Genomic DNA, 19,034 nt, shown 5'->3' on the forward strand with positions numbered 1-19,034 from the left:
GCTGGTTTCTTAAACATGAGTTCACCAGGGGCTTTTAAAAGCCCCTGGTGAACTCATGTAATTTCTGTACTAAGAAACACTTGGTATAGAAACTGGTCCTGTTACACTGACTTGATGTGTTACGTTCACGCGTTTTCTATGGTGTTATTAAAATGTTCTGAAGTGGTCCTAAGGTTACGTAAGCTTCTTCATTGTCTAGTCATTCTGTCATCCCTGGTGAAATACACAAATAGTTGCCAGAGTTGGACAAGAGATGCCATCAAACTGCACTAATGGCAGTGCTATCCATCTTTCATACTGCGTCCTGGGTGGCCTAAAAGCAAAATGTGTAACCACAGAGAGATGGACACACACTGAGAACTTTATTTCCTACTTACTTTACAAAGGAAAGGAAAGGAAGCTATATCAGCAGGAGAGCTTTGTTTGTTGTTTGTTTTTTAACCTTGAATGAATAGGCCTACTGTAATTAGTGACCATTAGGCTACTGAATTAATTTCAGCTGATCAGCTAAAATGTTATTAAATCATAAAACTTGCCTGAATTGTGTGGGTTTTTCTCCTCACTTTTTTTTCTTTTTTGGGCCTGTAGTTCTAACTCTTTTAGTCTGGTTTTTGTGTGTAAATTGGCTCACCGTGGCGTCCCCACAGACCTCACCATTTTACTGACGAAAACAATCCCGGTGAAATAAAATAAAATAAAAAAAGTCTCTCCAAACTAGGGATGTCTTAACACCAGAAATTTTGTAGTCAGTATCAATTCCACCAGAATTACATGATCCTCAATCATGACACTCAAACTTGATACCAAAACAAAGTGATCATCCCACATACAAAACTCCTTTATTAAAAGCTTGTTTTAAAACATAGACGCAGTGGCAGATCTTTAATTACATTTTGTTGGAGAGGCTTTAATGGAAATGTTAGGATAGTTTGCTAATATTATAGTTGCATTACATTATCATAAGCATCTAATACTAGGCATTGCAAACATTTAGCCTATGGAGCAGAGTTGATTTCACAGCGGCAGTGCCAGCTGTCTCAAACAAAATGATAACATGTTTTTCAGGAAAACATATATATTGGATGTCGGTCTTTTAGGTGCTTTGCTAAATTGTAAGTATTTCCTCCCTTGATCCAAAATACACGATAAAATCATTTGCATATTTCCTTTTGCAAATCAGTTTCACCCCTTTGGTCATTCCCCCTAAAATGCAAATTACTTCCCTAGCCAGCTCAACCTTCCTTATCAATTTTATCAGTGTGTCGCAGCAGAGCTGTCGTGGCAGCTGCACCAATCACCATTTTCTACGTGTACTTTTTACTGTTCTTGTGGGGTATCTTTTTATTTTTCGTCAAGTAAAGTTGGACTACAACACTTGTAGCTGTACGCTGCCTGTTTCATTTCTAGAAGAACTGTCACCTCAGTACATTTGGTACTATGGTAACAAAGAAAAACAAGTACCACTGCCTTTTCAGTATTTTGGCATCTATTGGTATTTATTCTAGTATTTATCCCTACTGCAAACATAGTGTTACATCAAGCCTAAATATACAATCAAACTAACAGATGCAAACACTTCTCTCTATTTCTGGTTTGGAGATTGTAATGGATGTGTTCATATATGATGTCTTGATTCATAACATGAAAAAATCACAGCTCTGGGCTTTCACCCACTCAGATCATTGTTCTTTAAAGTGGGAGCAAAATGGGGAATACCTTTTATAAATGATATAAAGATGGAGAAAGAGACTGAGAGAGCTAACCTCCTGATATGCACACAAGCTCATTATCAAATGTGTATTAGTCAGTGTGTTTAAATGTGTCCTGGCTGTGTTTGCATTTGTCATGCTTTTGTGGGCATTTCAGCATGAAGCTAACATTGTAACATCATATAAACCCAAACTGGTTATTAAAGGAGGTGGTGTCTTTCTTACATAATTTTTTAACAAAATGAGACACACACCTATTATTTCAACACACATTACACCACTCATCATAAGATTTTAATCCGATTGATTTCCAAATAGCCTCTAATGAAGCAACAACCTCACACAAACTGCTACAATGTTCAAGAGCTTCAGTTCAGCTCCTGTTTTTGTGTTTTACAGATCATGCAGGCTACGGGCAACAACTCATTTACTCATCTCAGAATTTTTTTCTACTACAGTTTTACTCTATTCACCATTTTTATTTTATTTAGCTTTTGTATGTTTCAAGCTCTTTACTAGACTTTTTAAACTTCATTTAGCTTTTTTATGACATGTTCGATTTTGTTGATAATTTTCATTGATTAGTTTTTGTCTGTTGTCATGACTGCAACTTAATGAGCAAATTCAGCTCTACTGGCGAAACATAAATACACTTAATACCGCTTGTCAAAGTCCTTCTATGTCTTCACTACGTATGTTAATATAAATCTGGACAATTAGACATAAATTGCTGCTGCAAGGGTTGCCAGACACTCAAAATCATGATGTGGAAATTCTGTTTAGTTCCATGTAGAGATATCATTTAGATCAGCCGAGCTCAGAAACCTTTAGATTTTTGGAGCCCTTACGTTGTTTTGAAGTATAGAAAGTTTAAGGTGGTGTGTTATACAAAAACCTGACAGATATCCTGTCATCTGCTCATAATGATCTAGGTTATGATCTAGATTTCCTTCACTGGTTTTTCAGCAGCAGCAGCAAAAAGCTTTAAAAAAATAAATAAATAAGAGTCGCCACATTGATGATAGTCATCTGGGTAAAATCGCAGTGATAAGAGCTCCTTTTAAACTGACAGAGGTGTTGACTCTGTCTTATGTCTGGCCTTTCAGCAGCTCCTTTGATGTCTTTCACAAATATACAGTCAGCAAATACCAACAAAATCCAACCAAATCTCTCTAATAATGTGGATTACATGTCAATTTATTTAATTCATGCTAAGAGCATGCATAGCAACAGGTGTGCGTATTGATGAACACACAGATTTTTTGCATTACTGGCAAATCCTGGTTTTCCTTAATGATCAGCCTCTGAACAAAAATGTTTGAAGACCACAGAGCTGGACTAGCTAGTTAGCTAAGATGGGTTTTTCCTGACTCGGACAGGAAACTTAAGCGTGGGGGTGGACTCCATCCGTAACAATGATCAGTCCCAGGCAGTAAAGCCACTGACTGTGCTTCTCACACAAAGTACTATTTCTCAGATTAAAAAAATAAATTAATAAATGCTTGGGTGAAGATATCTTTACTGTTTTTATTAAAAACTGTAAAAACATGTTGTTCTGTGTTATTTTAATTCATTTTCCGTCAGGTCTGGTTGAAGCTTTTTGTTTTTATGTGGATTAAAAAAAAGGAAAAGAATTCCTTGGTGCAGGAATCATGTCCTGAAAGGAAGATTGCTCTTCTCCTCTTGTGTTTTTTGATCAGCAGTGTTGGACCCTTAAAAAAACAACACTAACACTTGTTAGGAATTATAGATCAATAGAGCCGTGACTGATAACTCCTGTGGTTCTCTGTATCCATTTGTACAGTTAATCTCATAGAAAACAACTATATAAGCTATATACCGTAATGCCAAATACCGGAATGTAATTTATTTACATTTTATTATTAAATTTTGTGAGCACTTTAAAATTAACTCTATTCTGATTTTTTTTTTTTTTTTCTTTTTAAAAATAAGTTATTTTCTGATTGTTCCAGGTGCCACCAAGGAGATAGGCTCAGCGCTAACCAGGATGTGTATGAGACACCGGAGCATCGAGTCCAAACTTAAGCTGTTTACCACGTAAGACACTAATTCTCACCCTCCACTCACACACAGCTTTGAATATAATCTTTATGTAGGAAGGAGGTAAGGCAGGTGAAGGTTTGAATGATGGTGCGGTGACACCATTTATCAGGCAGTGTGGGAATTGGGTAATTATTTCCAACAGACATATGTTAACACCAACTGTGTGTGTGTGTGTGTGTGTGTGTGTGAGGGAGTGTGAGAAAGCTGGACTTGTATGCTATCCTGATTTCACCCATTATCACTGTCACTGCAACATTACAGCTGTCCTGTCATTACTGTCTGCTGTCATTAGCAGAGGTGTCAGTCAGTGACGCATATATTGTGTCTCATGCGGATCACGGCACATGCACTCAGAAGCCACATTATTAGGTGTACCTGTGCTGCCTGTCTGGAGTCCCCTACAAGTTTTGTTCTTCCATCTTCTTTCATCTATATAAATGAGAATGTTAAAGAAAACATCTTATTTAAAGGTAGCAGATATCTGCTATAACAGCTGCATTATTAAATTGTAAAGTTGTCTCTTTCCAGCCTGCTGAGGTAATGCTCAGGTTAAATTATTCTGTCCCTTACTGAGTAATAAAGTTGTGCTTTTACAGCCTTATTTAATATTTAACTCAGCAGCTTCATAGTAAAGACACAGCAGCAGCACATAATTTAGCATCAAGTGCACGCAGGCACAGATTCCCAGTTCAGTTATTTGAACCACTCATTTGAAGAAAAAGAAGTCTAGATTAAAGTTACTATTCAGATTGTTTGTTGTAAACTGCTTTTGTAGGGTGTGGCCAGTTTGTTTAAATTATGAAAAACAGTACAATGGAAGCACCTAACACATATACCAAAACACATTTGGGCTCTCATTCACTAAATATGGGGCCGTATTGTAAAAACCTTGGTGTCATTTTTGATCACTTCAGTCACAAAAAGCTTGTCAGCTCAGATGTTCAGTCATGTTTTAGGCAGCTCCGGAGACTCAGTAAGGTCAGCTCAGTTTTATACAAAAAGGAGATCTAGAGATGGTCATGGATGCTTTTATTTCCTCTTTTATTTTGAAAGCTGTTATACATGTAAGTCTACATAAAGTACAGCTTATTCCTATCATTCTTATTACCATGTAATTTTAGAATTGATTTTAAGGTTTTAATTGATGACTTGTTGCCAGTCTTACTCAATAAAATGTGTGAACCATGAGTAAATAAAGAGTAAATCAATAAAGATCGATACAATTTCATCACAAAGACGTTTGGTGCAGTTTCTCTCCTCCAGATATCCACAGTAACATGAGCGTATAAAAGCATTGAATTCTCACACTGAGTTTGTGAATGCGATAACTCAAGAACAAGATGATATGGGCGCTTCAAATTGATACCATGGGTGCATCTACTAAACATTTTGGATCTCAGTGACTTCTGACCTCTGGTTAGAGGTTACGTTTTCTGAAAACCTTATGAATGCGCTAACTCAAGAACAAGATGATGTAGGATTTTAAAATTGATACCATAGGTGTATCTACTAGGAGGCTGAGTAGTAGAACCTACAATTGCTGGTATTTTTAAAATTGATAGAGCACTGGTCAACATGTAATTAAAGTTTTGTTTACTATTCCTTTAGTTACTGTAAACGGATGGACAAAAGTCAATTTATAAGTATCTTGATTCATTCTCAATCATCCAGGAAAGTAAATCTCCAAAAGTTGATTCTGTTCATCTGGACGTAGCGTTTTGTGGAAGAAACGTTTCGTCACTCATCCAAGTGACTTCTTCAGTCTCAGCTGACTGCAGGTTTCCCCAAATCTTATAAACAGTACATTTGCATAATGACTGAAAACAGCCCACTGAAGGAACAATGGGCTGGGAGGTCAGTTCCTTAATCATAATTATGCAAATTCTCATGACCATTGATCAACAACCACTGACCAAAACCCACTGATCAATGACCATGAGTACCATTCACAGGTAGTTGGGGAATGGCTGCAATCACAGCATTGTAAGATGGCGAAAGATGTACCCTTAGGCCCTTATTGGAACTTCACTAAAGTGCTCTTTTGATTTACAGTGTTAATTATTTTTAAAAAAATGTTTCGGCACAGTGTTTTATAAAGTGAGTCTATATCTCTTTTTGCCCTCAGGTCCCTCTCAGAAGGTCTCATCACACCTCTTGAGTTGAAAATGGAGGAGTGGAAAAAAGTGGCCAGTCAGCTGGATAAAGACCACGCCAAAGGTATGTCAACAGGCTAGCACGCACTCACAGACACTTAGGCAAAGACAAAAGCTTCCTCACTTTCTGCTTTTTCCTGTGGTTCAGAGTACAAGAAGGCCAGAGCAGACATCAAGAAGAAATCTTCAGACACCATCAAACTGCAGAAGAAGGTGAAGAAAGGTAAGAATCACCACCTTCATTTCACCTCCAGCAGGTTTTCAGCTGCACTCAGACAACAGAAAACAAGAAAAGGACAAAACAGTTTTTTCCCCATGTGTATATACAAGTTGTAAAACATGGAGATATTACAGCTTATTCATAGAAGGCTCCACCTTCTATATATGTAAGCCATCTTCCACAGTGAGCTAATCTCTGTAGTAACAACATGAATGTTTTCGATCCTGCCTTCATTGTGTTAACATGAGTGTTTTCAGCTCTTTGACGGATTATTTCATGGCCATCCTTCTGTCATCTGTGCCCCAAGAAAAACCCAATCTTAAAACATATTTATGTATTAAAAGAACAACTATGCACCACTTTGGTTTTAAGTATATAAAAAAATTAGCTCTTTCAAAGTTTTGACATTTTAACTCAAATACTGTCTCACCCCGCAAATATCAATAGTAAACAGTCACCCTTGCTTATTTCTTTGTACTAATTTGGAGCATCTGGAGAAATAGTGGTCTCAAAAACTCATCTATCAAATGTGATACACCTAACTTTATTGGGTTTAGAAATAATCTGTAGTACTAAAACTGCACTGTTAGTTTTGCACTAGAAATTCTCATTGACCTGACCTGTATGGCGATGGAACTTGTTGTTCCTTAAATTGTGTTCGGACTTTGGGGTAAATAATGACTTGTTGACATGGGGCTTGTTGTTGCTACCTTGCGACTGTTTGATCTTATCTCAGGGTGTATCTCCTTCGGGCTTGTTAATCTTGTTTGGTCTTGTTGGTCTTGACTTTAGAATTACGTGGATTTGTTTCCACTTACTTTGTGCTTCTTGGACTGCTTGTGTTTGATTTGGGGCTTGGCCACTTTTAGCACAGTCAATATGAGATTAAATGTCTTCCCTACCCAAAATGGAGGGGTATAGTCAGCTATTGTGCTTATAGTAATTTTGTAATTGATCATTATTTTAAATCTGCCAATATTTTTTCACTGAATAAATACTGTGAGAGCAGCCTCTGTACAGTGAGGTCTGAGGTCTGACTCCAGGCTTGTCAGTTGGACTTGTGCCAGAAACCAGGCATACTGGCAGGCAGATACCTGTGCCACTCCCTCCCCGGTTATCAAAGTAACACACCCTGCAGTTGCAATGGTTGCAGCTAGCCTTGACATCCCATTACCAAACAAACTGAAAGCTTGCTAGGAAGGACTGCAGAAGGCCTTGTATGCTAGAAAGAAATAAATTTAAAAAACAAAACAAAACAGAAATGCCACAAATGCACACGCTTGCATTCATAAACATACATGCATACACGGAGATTGAAATGCAACCTCAAGGCCTCTATACAAATATCTTCTCTGTCCTGTGGCTCTACAAAATCCAATGGGCAAATGCAAAGATAGAAAAATAGTTTGAGCACACATCACAAGTGCAGACCCGCCCAGGGTAAACAGTGATGCCTGTGAATTTAACATCCCTGAACACGTTTCTGCTACTCCTATTCCTTTTTGGTCCTTAATTCTGTTTTCTGTCTTTTTTCTGCAACATTCCCTTTATTCTGACTTCTGAGCTCAAAATGACTGACCACATTAGTTTCAGGCAGTCTAAAAGATCAGTAGAAAGTCAGAGCATTTGAAGAAAAGTTTGGGTTAATTACAGCTTGGGTCTATGGTTTCAGCTGTGCTTTCTACTTGTAATGATAACGCTGTGCTGAATATGTAAAGTTACAGATCTCACGTATCCGCCCTGAGCTGGTGCTGTTATGCGGGAAATTTTTATCTAAAGCTAAAAAGCTTTAATCAAGTTGATGCTAAAAATGTAGCTTCTCTGAATGTAGGTCAGTTTGAAAGTGACAAGCATATAGACAAGGCTGGCAGTGTTTCTAATCATCCCATGTTTTACTGTAACACTGAAAGTATTATAAAGTTCTCTTTGAAATAAGCTTGTCCAATGCAGTAATTGTTTATAGAAATGATGGACAAGGCTGCAAAAATTGAAATTGAGGTTTGAATGAACTGTACGCTCTCTATGAGAATTGCAAAGCTGTGAGAGACCATAAGTAAACAAGTAAGCAAAAGCAACTCAAAGACAGAGACTGAACCACAGCTTCACATGTTGTCACCACGTAATCACAGAGCACACACACACGCACATGAGAGCATTTTTTTTCCCCTCCCCTGCACAATGCACCAAAACAGTCACCAATCAGGGCTTCACATTATAATTATCCTGCTGTACAGTGCTCTCTGTGTGTGTAGACACCATATAATAAGTAGGGACAGACTGAGAGACTAACTGCTGAGCCATTTGTTGGTACAAGGAGTCTTAAACAGAAATAAAGCCCACTGCGTTTTGTCATTTTATGGATTAGCTGTATTGAAGATGTTGTTTTTGTTCAATCTTGTTCCCAGTGAAGCTTTGCAGTATTGGATTTTTTCTGCACGATCATAGTCCAGACATTGATATTGTTGTATCATAGTTACACCTACATGAAACTATGTTGAACTCCTGTATTTTTAGCAGTTTTCCTCGCTGTGCAATCATCTTTTGCCTCCTCCTCCTCCTCACAGGCTCATTTTTGTAGTCTGTTTTTGCTGATGTATGTTTGAATTAAAGGAAGACCTCATAACGGTAAACATCTGTTCCTTCACTAATCATCTCATCCCATATGATTCTCTGTGTGTGAATGTGTACAGTCTATCATTATGTGGTGCTTAACCACTTTCGGATAGGGAATCTACAACTGGTGTGCGTGCGTGCGTGTGGGAGAGAGGCAGATGATGGGAAGAGTATTGGGGAAACATAAATAAGACATAAAGGTGATTTTAAGTGTTTTAGAAAATTGATGTCATGTCTTTTATTGTCAACACTAGTTCATAGCTCGAGTTTTACTTGTTTTCACATTTTAAAAGTTGCACTACATGTCATCTACTACCTAAAAACATGTTCGGTTGAGTAGAGGTTAAGTTGTAGAAGTTGCAATGATTCACTGCATTACAAGTGTTTTCATCAGTAAACAGCACTTTCAAATTGCTGTTTTTCACGGGCGTTTGTTGGCAGCGCAGAAGATGTCGAGGAAATGTCAGATATTGCCATGAAATTTGAATTTCTGGTAATTTTCCAAGCACAAGAAGGTCACTGCCTCAGCCCCTTAGGCCTAGAGGAGGTTTTTACATGTAAATAGCCATTCTGTGAGCTATACAGATGCAAATCAGGATAGTAGAAGTTACTTCAGTTTCTAAAAGGTAGTCTCATCTTTTATTTCTGTACCATTTATTTTCCATAATGCATTGTAATCAGTGATTGTTAACTAGACTTTAATAGTTAATTTTAGGAAATTATTATGTTATTTTATTATTGGTTCAACGTTCTGCCCTCTAACGTTTGCCTCTGCCACCTCACCAGCCTTATATTTATACATTTTATACTTGCTTTGTGTTTATGCTTTCTTTAACACGAGAAATATAAACTTAATTTATAACAAAATGTAGATACAGAAGAGGGTAGGAAATGAAGGGAGATTAAACAAATCTTGCGTGGTTGATAAACTTAAACATCCTTGTGTTGCTCTGGTAATAGAGGAGGAGGAAGAGCATGAGAGTGATGGATTAAAGTCATCATCTCTATGACTCAGCTGTGTTTACTGTATTTAAAAAAAGATGGATAATGGAAAAATGCATTAAGAGGAGAAGTAGAGAGATTTGTAAAGAGAAGACAGTTGAGACAGAAAATGTGACGTGTAAACTCTGGAAATGGAATAAAAATAAAAGATAAAAGGTGGAAAAAGGGCAGCACGGTGGCACGGTGGTTAGCACCGTTGCCGCACAGCAAGAAGGTCCTGAGTTCAATTCCACCATCAGGCCGGGGTCTTTCTGTGTGGAGTTTGCATGTTCTCCCCGTGTTTGCGTGGGTTCCCTCCGGGTACTCCGGCTTCCTCCCACCGTCCAAAGACATGCAGCTTGTGGGGATAGGTTAATTGGATAATCCAAATTGCCACTAGGTGTGAATGTGTGAATGAATGTGAGTGCGAATGGTTGTCTGTCCCTGTGTGTTGGCTCTGTGACAGACTGGCGACCTGTCCAGAGCGTACCCCGCCTCTCGCCCTATGACAGCTGGGATAGGCTCCAGCGCCCCCCGCGACCCTGAAAAGGATAAGCGGAAGCGAATGGATGGATGGATGGATGGAGGTGGAAAGAATAACTGATGCCATCAGACGCTGGGGATGACGACGTTCATAGTGAGGAGCAGGAGGAGGAAGCAGTATTGTTGCTTTGCTCTAAAAGGCAAGAAAGAGTTAAAAAAAAAATCCAGAGTGTAAGAGAATCGAGCGAAGCTTCATGGCTGAAGATGTCGAAGAAGTGAAGAGAAGTATTTGATGGTGGAAAATAGTGAGGACAAAGGAAGAATATAATAAAGATGAGAGGTTGATAGAGCTGGAAAGCAGAGTAAGGTAAAAGGACAGCAAGAACAATGAGGTAAAAAGGAGGCGAGTTGATTTAAGAGATTAAGAGCAGGGAGGTTAAAGGACGTTAAATGTCCTCATTTGAATATCCAGACAGTTTTTGCATACAGCTTGTGCTGGTTTCAACCTGCCTTGGAGAGTGCTGCAGAAACCTTTGACATCACCTAAAACTGCCTAACCACCTGTCTCACACCAAAGACATCATCAGCATGTGACGCAGATGGTCTAGACTGTTTAATGAGTAAGCTTTTAAAAGCAGCTGGACATCAGCATCAAAATTAGTCATTGTGCTTCAAAATTATTTTGCAGGCATCATTTGGCATTGCAAGCTGTTGAAATTGAACAGTCTTCATAAAACTAAATACTTGCCCTCTATATTTTTTTTATTTTACCTTTGTGTGCAGAGAAAGTCATTTTGGTTATTCCCCGGGCCCTTTCTTTTTTCTTTTTTTTTTTTTTAAAAAGCATGGATGTTTTTACACTAGTTTTAGTTCTAGTTAGCTATAATAACCTTGCACTAAATAATGAGAGATGGTATCAATATATGGATATAATTAAAGAGGTCTTAATTGATCTGCTAAGCCTCCAGTACCCAAGAACCAGGTTGGATTTGCTTTCTCTGAGTGAACAGATCATATTTTGGCTCAAGTCTAATTCCTTGGGTGTGTAGTTGGGTATGTTTTTAGGAGTTCATTTCAGATTGTGTTACATTTTTGGTCCATGGAAGATGTAGTGGTGGCTGGGAGGTTTTTGAATTCATACTTGAGCTGAGTTACTGTTGTCACTATGAGGAATTTTTCAGATGAACTCCACTAACAAATGATAATAGCAAAGTTTGATTAGGAGAAATCTTAAACATTAAGTTAAATGACAGTCATGTCCTTTTTTATTTTCAATTTTCAGTTTTGTTAGATTTTTAGATTCTAAAGTCTAACAAAACTGCAAGTGACACAGAGCAAAGAAATGTTCGTTTTTTAAGTTTGATGTGGAATCTGGTTAACCATATTTTAGACACAATAATTGCATTTAATACAAAGAATAATTCATTTTATAGCTGCCCACAGCTGCTTTTTCCTTTTGGGATTCTGTATTTTTTACAATTAGTAAAGTTGTATACAGTAATACGAATATCTTCCACATCTGCATTTACCTTTTCACACTTTTGTATTTGTATTTATATTTTTGATCTTTATAGCAGCAGTTTAGAGCAACAGTTACATCAATGCACTTAACATATGGGAAGATAAATACCCTACAATATTAGTGAGAAAACCCCAATGGTCACACGATCTTACTTAGTAAGTAGACATAAGTAGACACTTCAGAACCAGGCACAGTAAAGGGGGAGTGTTGTGCAACGGCTGGTTTTGGGGGTAAGAGGAAAGATAAAGAAATGGGATCATGGAGCGATGAGGCCAAAATACAAATTAAAGGAAAGAGGAGACAAAAGTTAATGACATGCATTAACAGCATATAAACACACGGGCGGTGAAAAGAGTAGTAGTCTGAGCCTATAGCAGCATAACTAAGGGATGGTTCAAGGTCTCCTGATCCAACTTTATCTGTAAATTAAAAGGAAAGTTTGAAGCCTATTTTCAGAAGTAGATCGGGTGTCTGTCTCCTGAAGCCAGACTTGGACCTGGTTCCACAGGAGAGGTGTCTGATAGCTGAAGCTCTGCAACTAGTTCTACTTTGCAAACTATAAGAGCCACAAGGCTGCACTTAGAGAGTTAAGTGCTCCAGAGATAATATGATACTATAAGATATGATGGGGCCTGATCATTCATTATTTAACCTTGCATTTACTGCAACCGCTGCACCACCACTGTGCATTATATATGTATTCGGGGCCTGATTTAGTCTATTCTTTTGTGTCATTAAGTCTTATTGTTGTACAAAAATAAAAATGCACTATTCAGCCATGCTGTTGCAGTTTACAAAGACAATATTCACTGCAGCTTGTGTGGAAGCAGCTCCACACACTGATAAGTGACCTCTTTCCTCATACTGTTTGACTGACAGATGATTACAGGGAAGTGCAGTCCAGAGGAAAAAGATTCCTCTCATTAACTTCTCAGGTTACATGTGTGTGACTTGAGTAGAATTAATTTAGATTTAGCTCTGTTAGATTTTGGCTTGCCTGAGGCATTTTCGTTTGTGTGTTATACATTGTTAAGCCATAAAAATCTAGAGATTGAGAAAATTAATGTCAAAATGGCCACAGGAACAAATTCTCAAATGCATTGAGGTAAGCTGGAGCTACATTTGGAAGCATCCATGAGGTGTTTTTACATTATGTCTCCCAGCTGGTGAGAATTAGCTTTGCGTGAACTGTGTTTCACCTTTAACGACATGAATTTGCAGGATGGAGCTTCTGAGTTCAGGTCTTTGTGTTTTTGTGGGTGTTGAGCTGGAGCCTTGTAGAAACAGCAGCCTGTGTGTGTTTCCACAGAGCCTAGAAGTCAGACTAACAGCACACGCGGACACTGAGCTTCTGTTAGCAACGTGAAATTATCCTCAGTCTTCTCCATGCTCTCACACACACCTGAGGGAACAGGCTGTGTTTAGGTTGAGCTTAACGTCTGCACAGAGTCTTCAGTGTGTGTGTGGGTTTGTGTTTGGCTGTGGAAATTGCTTCTCACTGTTTTTCACAGGACTTGCTGTCCCCGTCTCTGTTTTTCCTACTTCTCGCTGTTGAAGTTTGAAAGAGGTCTTGTTTGCACCATGTTTGCTGGAAAAATATTTCAAGCTTTGTTAAAGAACAGTTGAACAGAAATCTGGTGAACAGATAAGCCCGGGGATCAGTTTGTGGGATTTTGCAGGTGGCTGTGAGCTGTAATATGAGATGTTAGATGGCTGTAATTCTTCATTTGAAACAATCATCTGCTTGCAAGTGATGGAGTTCAGTAAGAAAATATTGCAAATAAAATGTAGTCAGTATGAAAATACTCACTATATCATATAGCCCAGTGGCATCTATCCTAACTGATAGTGTTTGTTAACTTACCTGCATTTAGGTTCTCAAACTAAAATTCATCTAAGGCTGACAGATAAAAGTGTCAGAGACTATATAGATATTCTTTGAGCAATATCAAGTTAAAATAAAATGAAGAAACTGTGTATGAAACATGAAAGCTGCTGCTTTGCAAAACATGATACTTTGAATTCTTTGAAAACTTCTTTCACCGCCTCTGGGCTTCATTTTTATATCCAGTGGTTGTTTCCACAGTTGGGTGGTCTGCAGGTCAGAACTCTGTTTGTCCTCTCTACCTGTGGGTCTGAACCGCCAGACTCAGACCAGACAACACTGTACCAAACAGTTACACCTACAGACTCTGTTATTCCTCAGTGGCACTTAATTATTCCTGAAGGGAAATCTATGAGAGACTTTCTGTACCACTAAACCTGGTAGTTAACCTCCCTCTCCTCTCAAAGAGTGTGTTGTGCTGAAGCATGTGGAAAGTAGAGCTTAATACAAGTTTCAAGTCTGTGGAGGCAGACTTCCCGCTTCAATTTTCAGTGTAGGGGGTTGCCTCTTAATTTGAGGGTATTTAAAGGCTTGAGATCATTGCGTTGTGGGGATGAGCCACAGATACTGATTGTGTTGTCACTTGTACTGAGCTTTTAATGCAGCCATACTGTGACTTCACATATCTCTAGTAGAAATCTAGACTATAGTGGAAAAGGTTTTTAAACTGACCCTTTGCCTTTAACAAAGAAATAAATAAATAATCCACCCAGGAGCTTTGGACTGACAAGACTTGCTTCTAAAATTCATTTGGTTACATCTCTGCTCTGTCACATTCTCCCCCATATCCTTTGAAATGTTTTTGTAACATTCTCCTCCTCCAGTAACATTGAATGATTCACAGTTCAGAAATAATCCTTATTGCTTTGGTGACATCAAACATCTGTTGAATTTTGTGGAGGAGCAGTTTGCACTGACATTGACTTTCTTTGTGCTCACAGTGGCGACACATGGAGCATGTGTTATAAATGCCATAAAACATTTAAGTCATGTCTTTTACACACCATTTCAGATTGCCTGAAGTGATTTTAGCTTAACTTCAGTTTCAGAATCTTTCTAGTGCAACAAATCGGTCAGATTCTTAAGGGAATCCTGAAAATTATCCTGAAGAATTTGGTCTCAAAAATGTGCTTTGCTTTTTGTTTCTCCACTTGGATGTTTGAACTTCGCAGCAGAATGACGTATGTGCCGGTTCTGACACCAGAAGGCTGTTTTTACGTTTGTCTGCTGAAAAGGGGAAAGTTTCTTTGCACTCACCTTAAATGAGTTTAGCACATGTAGGTACAAGCAGGTCCAGTGTGCAGCTTACAGAAGTGTGATGTGGAAACTTGTGGGCTCCAGTGGAGAGACGCTGAGAATCTTGCGTGGAAATATCTGTTAGTTATGCAGCTTTGACCTTATACTACAGCCTGTCAGTGTGGCATGAAGACTGTTAGTTTGGAGTGGAAAAGAAAGAAATGAGGGAACGGATTTGATCACAGTTCACTGAAGAGACAGAGCCTTCTGTGAGCTGGTGAGAAAAAAAAAAAAAAGTTCTTTGACTCAAAAGTGTGTATTCAGGAGTGTTTTGGTTTTTGGGGTTTTTTTAATGGCAAAAATTACATTTTGATGATTGTCAGTGACGAGTCCATATTCATAAAAACAGCCATGACCGTGTGTGCTGGTGCAGGATGCAGTTGGCACATTGTAAGCTAGCTGAAAGCTGATGCAGCATTTAAATGGATTGTTTTTTGTATGTAATCTTTATATTGGAACCTTGGAGTGCACCAGACTGAATAAATTTGGAGAAAAGTTGATGCTTTTTGAATCAAGGATCCAGGACGTTAGGATTTCAGTCTACCAAATACTTGGCATTTAACACAATTCAGCACTTTGTGTGTCATATTTGAATTCAGTTGTTCATATATAAGCCTTTGCTCACTTTATCTCAGTTAATGTGCCCTCTTCAGGTCTAATGGCTGGCGGTGTAAAAGAATAGACTCTGTATCAAAGATTAAGACAAGATGATGCCACCCATTAGTTACCGAAGTTTTGTTGTGAAACTTTAAGCAGACTTTTTTTTTTTTTTTTTTACAGTTGCCATCTTGGTGTTTTCTAATTGAGAAACTAGGGGATACTACACACTCATAAGAGGCCAGCTGCTTTATCTTACTTTGTGAGTCAAATGAGGACCATAATGTAAAAAATATATATAATTTGGTTTTAATAACACTCGAAACCAGCATTTGAGATCAGAGTTTCACCTGGAAAGTGTTTCCTAAGTTTATAGAGCAATAGGGTAATTTTGTCATGGACTAACAAGGAGTTATTCCCTAATGGCCATTAGAAAGGTTTCAGGGTTTAGGCATCAGCTAAGCATAATACCCAGTCTGCTTTACAGGGAGGAATAAGAGCTAAAATGGTGATGACAGAACTGTAAAATATCATCTTCAAGGCAGATCACTCCTGAACTGTCCCATGGCTAGCTTTGTGAAGGCTATTATTGTCTAACAAAGACTCGAGGTTGTTGCAGTGGTGAGCTGGGTTTCAGGGCTTCTCATGACTCATGTGACAAGCCTGGTATGGTTCACATGCTGGCATAGAGTCCAGTAAACAATGTAGTAAATCAAATCAAAGGAGTCAGAGAAAGGGAAACCAATGTCCGTTTCTCTTCCTCAAACTCAAATTCCATCCCACTCTAAAGCACCTCAATTACTCAGAGCCTTTTACTGACACGTTATTGAAGGAATTCTAAGCATGCAAGATGCCTGTTAACGACAAAACGCTCAGTCTTCTTAATCTGAGCTGGGAAATCCTACATTGCCATACTAATTTTCACATTTTAGGCACTTATCCTTCTGTGTGCGCTGAACATAAGGCCGGGCAGGGTGTGTGACAAACAGCTGACTGCGTGTGTGCGTGTGTTTGCATGTGTCTCTTCACTGCTTTTATGTGGTGCTGTTCTACCCTCTGGTGGTAGCATATGGGTAACACATTGTGAGCCTGTGTGGTTTCCTTCACACACAGTATTGCTCATTATAAGGAAGAGATGTTAATGTTAATGTTGTTTATAAGAACTGTGATACTTGCTTTGGTTAACTGCCTCCACACCATGAATACACCAAAAGCAAATATTTTTAGATTTAACATTAGCTGGTTGTTATATTGCAGTAGAAAGTTGATCAAAAAGTTAAGGATGGATTTGTGAAAGTTTTTACCACAGATGGCGTGGTGGGAATTTTTTCACTGTTGTGTAATCAAGCATCAGGACATTTGCATAATATCCTCATTTTTCAAAAAACAAATTAACGCCGAATCAAATTAAAATTAAACAGTGGGAAACATTGTGGTGATAATGTAATTAAGTGCAGACTCACAGCTTTCATTTGATGGGTTTTACACAAAATAAATGTATATACTGTTACAAAATTACAGATGGTTTTTAAACATAGCATTTTTCACAGGTTTAAAAGTGTTTGGAAAACTAAAACGATGCCTATCATTCATTTGCACGAATTTCTATGTAAAGTTTCTGTGTGGTTTCCTCCACACACAGCTGTTTCATTCCTTGGGATTCTTTTTGAGATCTTTACTGCAGCTGCCTTCTGTTTCTGCTTGTTTGTGGTAATTTTATCCTCAGTTTTTCCTTCCTGCAGTGAAAAACATTTTTAGATGAGCTGAAGTGGAGAAGTCAATTTCTTTACCTTAAGGGTTTCTTGAGTTGCGTTTGCTGTACGTTTAGGGCCATCATCCGTCTGTACGATGGCTCTATCATGAGCCTTTTCTTCTACATACTCTTGTCCTCTCATCATTGTTCCAGGAGTGTGTGTGTAATACTGGTGATTTGTATCATGAAGCTAAAATATCAGAATTGCTTTGGACTACAGACATTTCTGCTGTCTCCATATATTTCTATCATCTGGACCGATCTACCATCAGTTCCTCCTGTTTGTGTTTTAGGGAAGGATGAAGCTCGGGGACAATTGGACAACGCGCTGCAGGACGTCAATGTGCGCTACGCTGTGCTGGAGGACACCGAGAAGCGAGCTGTGTGCAGAGCACTGATAGAAGAAAGAGCTCGATACTGTAGTTTTGTCAGCATGCTGAAGCCTGTGCTGGTCAGTTGTGTGTGTGTCTGTGTGTGAAAGAGGGATACAGAACAAGACTTTTTCAGACTTTTTTTATCTGGCAAAGTAAAATAAAAGGAGCTTGTCTTGTAGGACCATGAGATCAACATGCTGGGTGAGGTGACACACCTGCAGACCATTCTGGAAGATCTGACAAACTTGACAGCTGAACCCAATAAACTTCCACCAGCCAGCGAGCAGGTACCTTAACCATCTTCTCCATCTTTACTGATCTCTCAGTTTTTCTCTAGCACCCTCTGCAGGCCTAATATTACCCTTTTAGTGCTATTACTCTGTTTTCCCCAGATTTGGATTCTCTGTGGTGGGAGACTCTCATCCACAAATATTTTAATTGCCAAGTGCTGTGACAAGTTGACAGTAGCTCTTGTTCTGCAACCTTGGTGAACTTAATGTTGCAGCACACAGATCAGTTTTTGCAACAGGTTATGATTTGTGGCTCTTCCGCTTACTGCAGATCAAAGCAATTCAACACATGGAGGTGGGGCTTCTCTAAAGAAGTAGCCCAGCATGACAAACCATTTAATCAGCAGGTCCTTGTCATTTAAAAAAACAACAAAAAAACGAATTTGCATTAAAAAAAAAATTAAAAAATTCATTTTTCCCCCTTGAATGAAAAAGATTAAAAGAACCTTAAATTTCAACATAAGAGTGAAGACATTGTTTTCTCTGACAGATTATAAAAAATGCTCAAGCTGCCAGAAACATTTAGGTGGCTGTTAATATGCCTGGAAGGCCCCGCCCAAGTACATTAGCAATTTCAAGGCAGATGATGTTTTGTTTTTTTATTTTGTCTTATTTTCAGCAAATGTCAGAAAAAGACTACGACCAACAGTGATTGGCTCTACTGAAAGTGCTGTGTATGTATGCAAAGCATGGTTTATCTGCGAAGACCCATCTTTGTCCAAAAAACTACACGCTGTATTTTATTTTGACCCACACTGTCATTAACTAACTTGGTTCTGGTAATACCCACTGGAGTTGCAAATGTGTATTAATCCACCACTGAATATAGTTCCAGCTTCAGCACTTCCTGTATTTCTGAGCTTTATGCCTTCAGTAGAAACATCCCAACTTTGGAAAATAAAAGGAAAAACACCACAGCTGTCTTTTGTGTGTATTACAGGTGATCCTGGACCTTAAAGGTTCTGATTTCAGCTACACCTATCAGACACCTCCAGCTTCTCCCAGTAACACTCTCTCCAGGAAGAGCAGCATCAGCAGGTGGGTTACACACCAAAGCTGATATCAGTTTACAACATACAGTATTTCATATCACT

General features: G+C 38.6%; 1 protein-coding gene across 2 annotated transcripts in view; it reads left to right on the top strand.

The window, feature by feature from the left end:
* The window catches only part of mtss1 (MTSS I-BAR domain containing 1), a 74,193-nt gene that overhangs the window by 45,868 nt on the left and 9,291 nt on the right, over positions 1 to 19,034 (top strand). For both annotated transcript variants that reach the window (XM_080892469.1, XM_080892470.1), the window contains exons 4-9: positions 3,683 to 3,767; positions 5,899 to 5,990; positions 6,075 to 6,149; positions 17,570 to 17,727; positions 17,830 to 17,937; positions 18,881 to 18,978. In XM_080892469.1, coding sequence (XP_080748595.1) covers positions 3,683 to 3,767; positions 5,899 to 5,990; positions 6,075 to 6,149; positions 17,570 to 17,727; positions 17,830 to 17,937; positions 18,881 to 18,978 — 616 coding nt within the window. The remainder of the gene's footprint in view (positions 1 to 3,682; positions 3,768 to 5,898; positions 5,991 to 6,074; positions 6,150 to 17,569; positions 17,728 to 17,829; positions 17,938 to 18,880; positions 18,979 to 19,034) is intronic.

This window comes from Rhamphochromis sp. 'chilingali' (genome assembly GCF_963969265.1).
Source record: "Rhamphochromis sp. 'chilingali' genome assembly, chromosome: 9".
NCBI lineage: Eukaryota > Metazoa > Chordata > Actinopteri > Cichliformes > Cichlidae > Rhamphochromis > Rhamphochromis sp. 'chilingali'.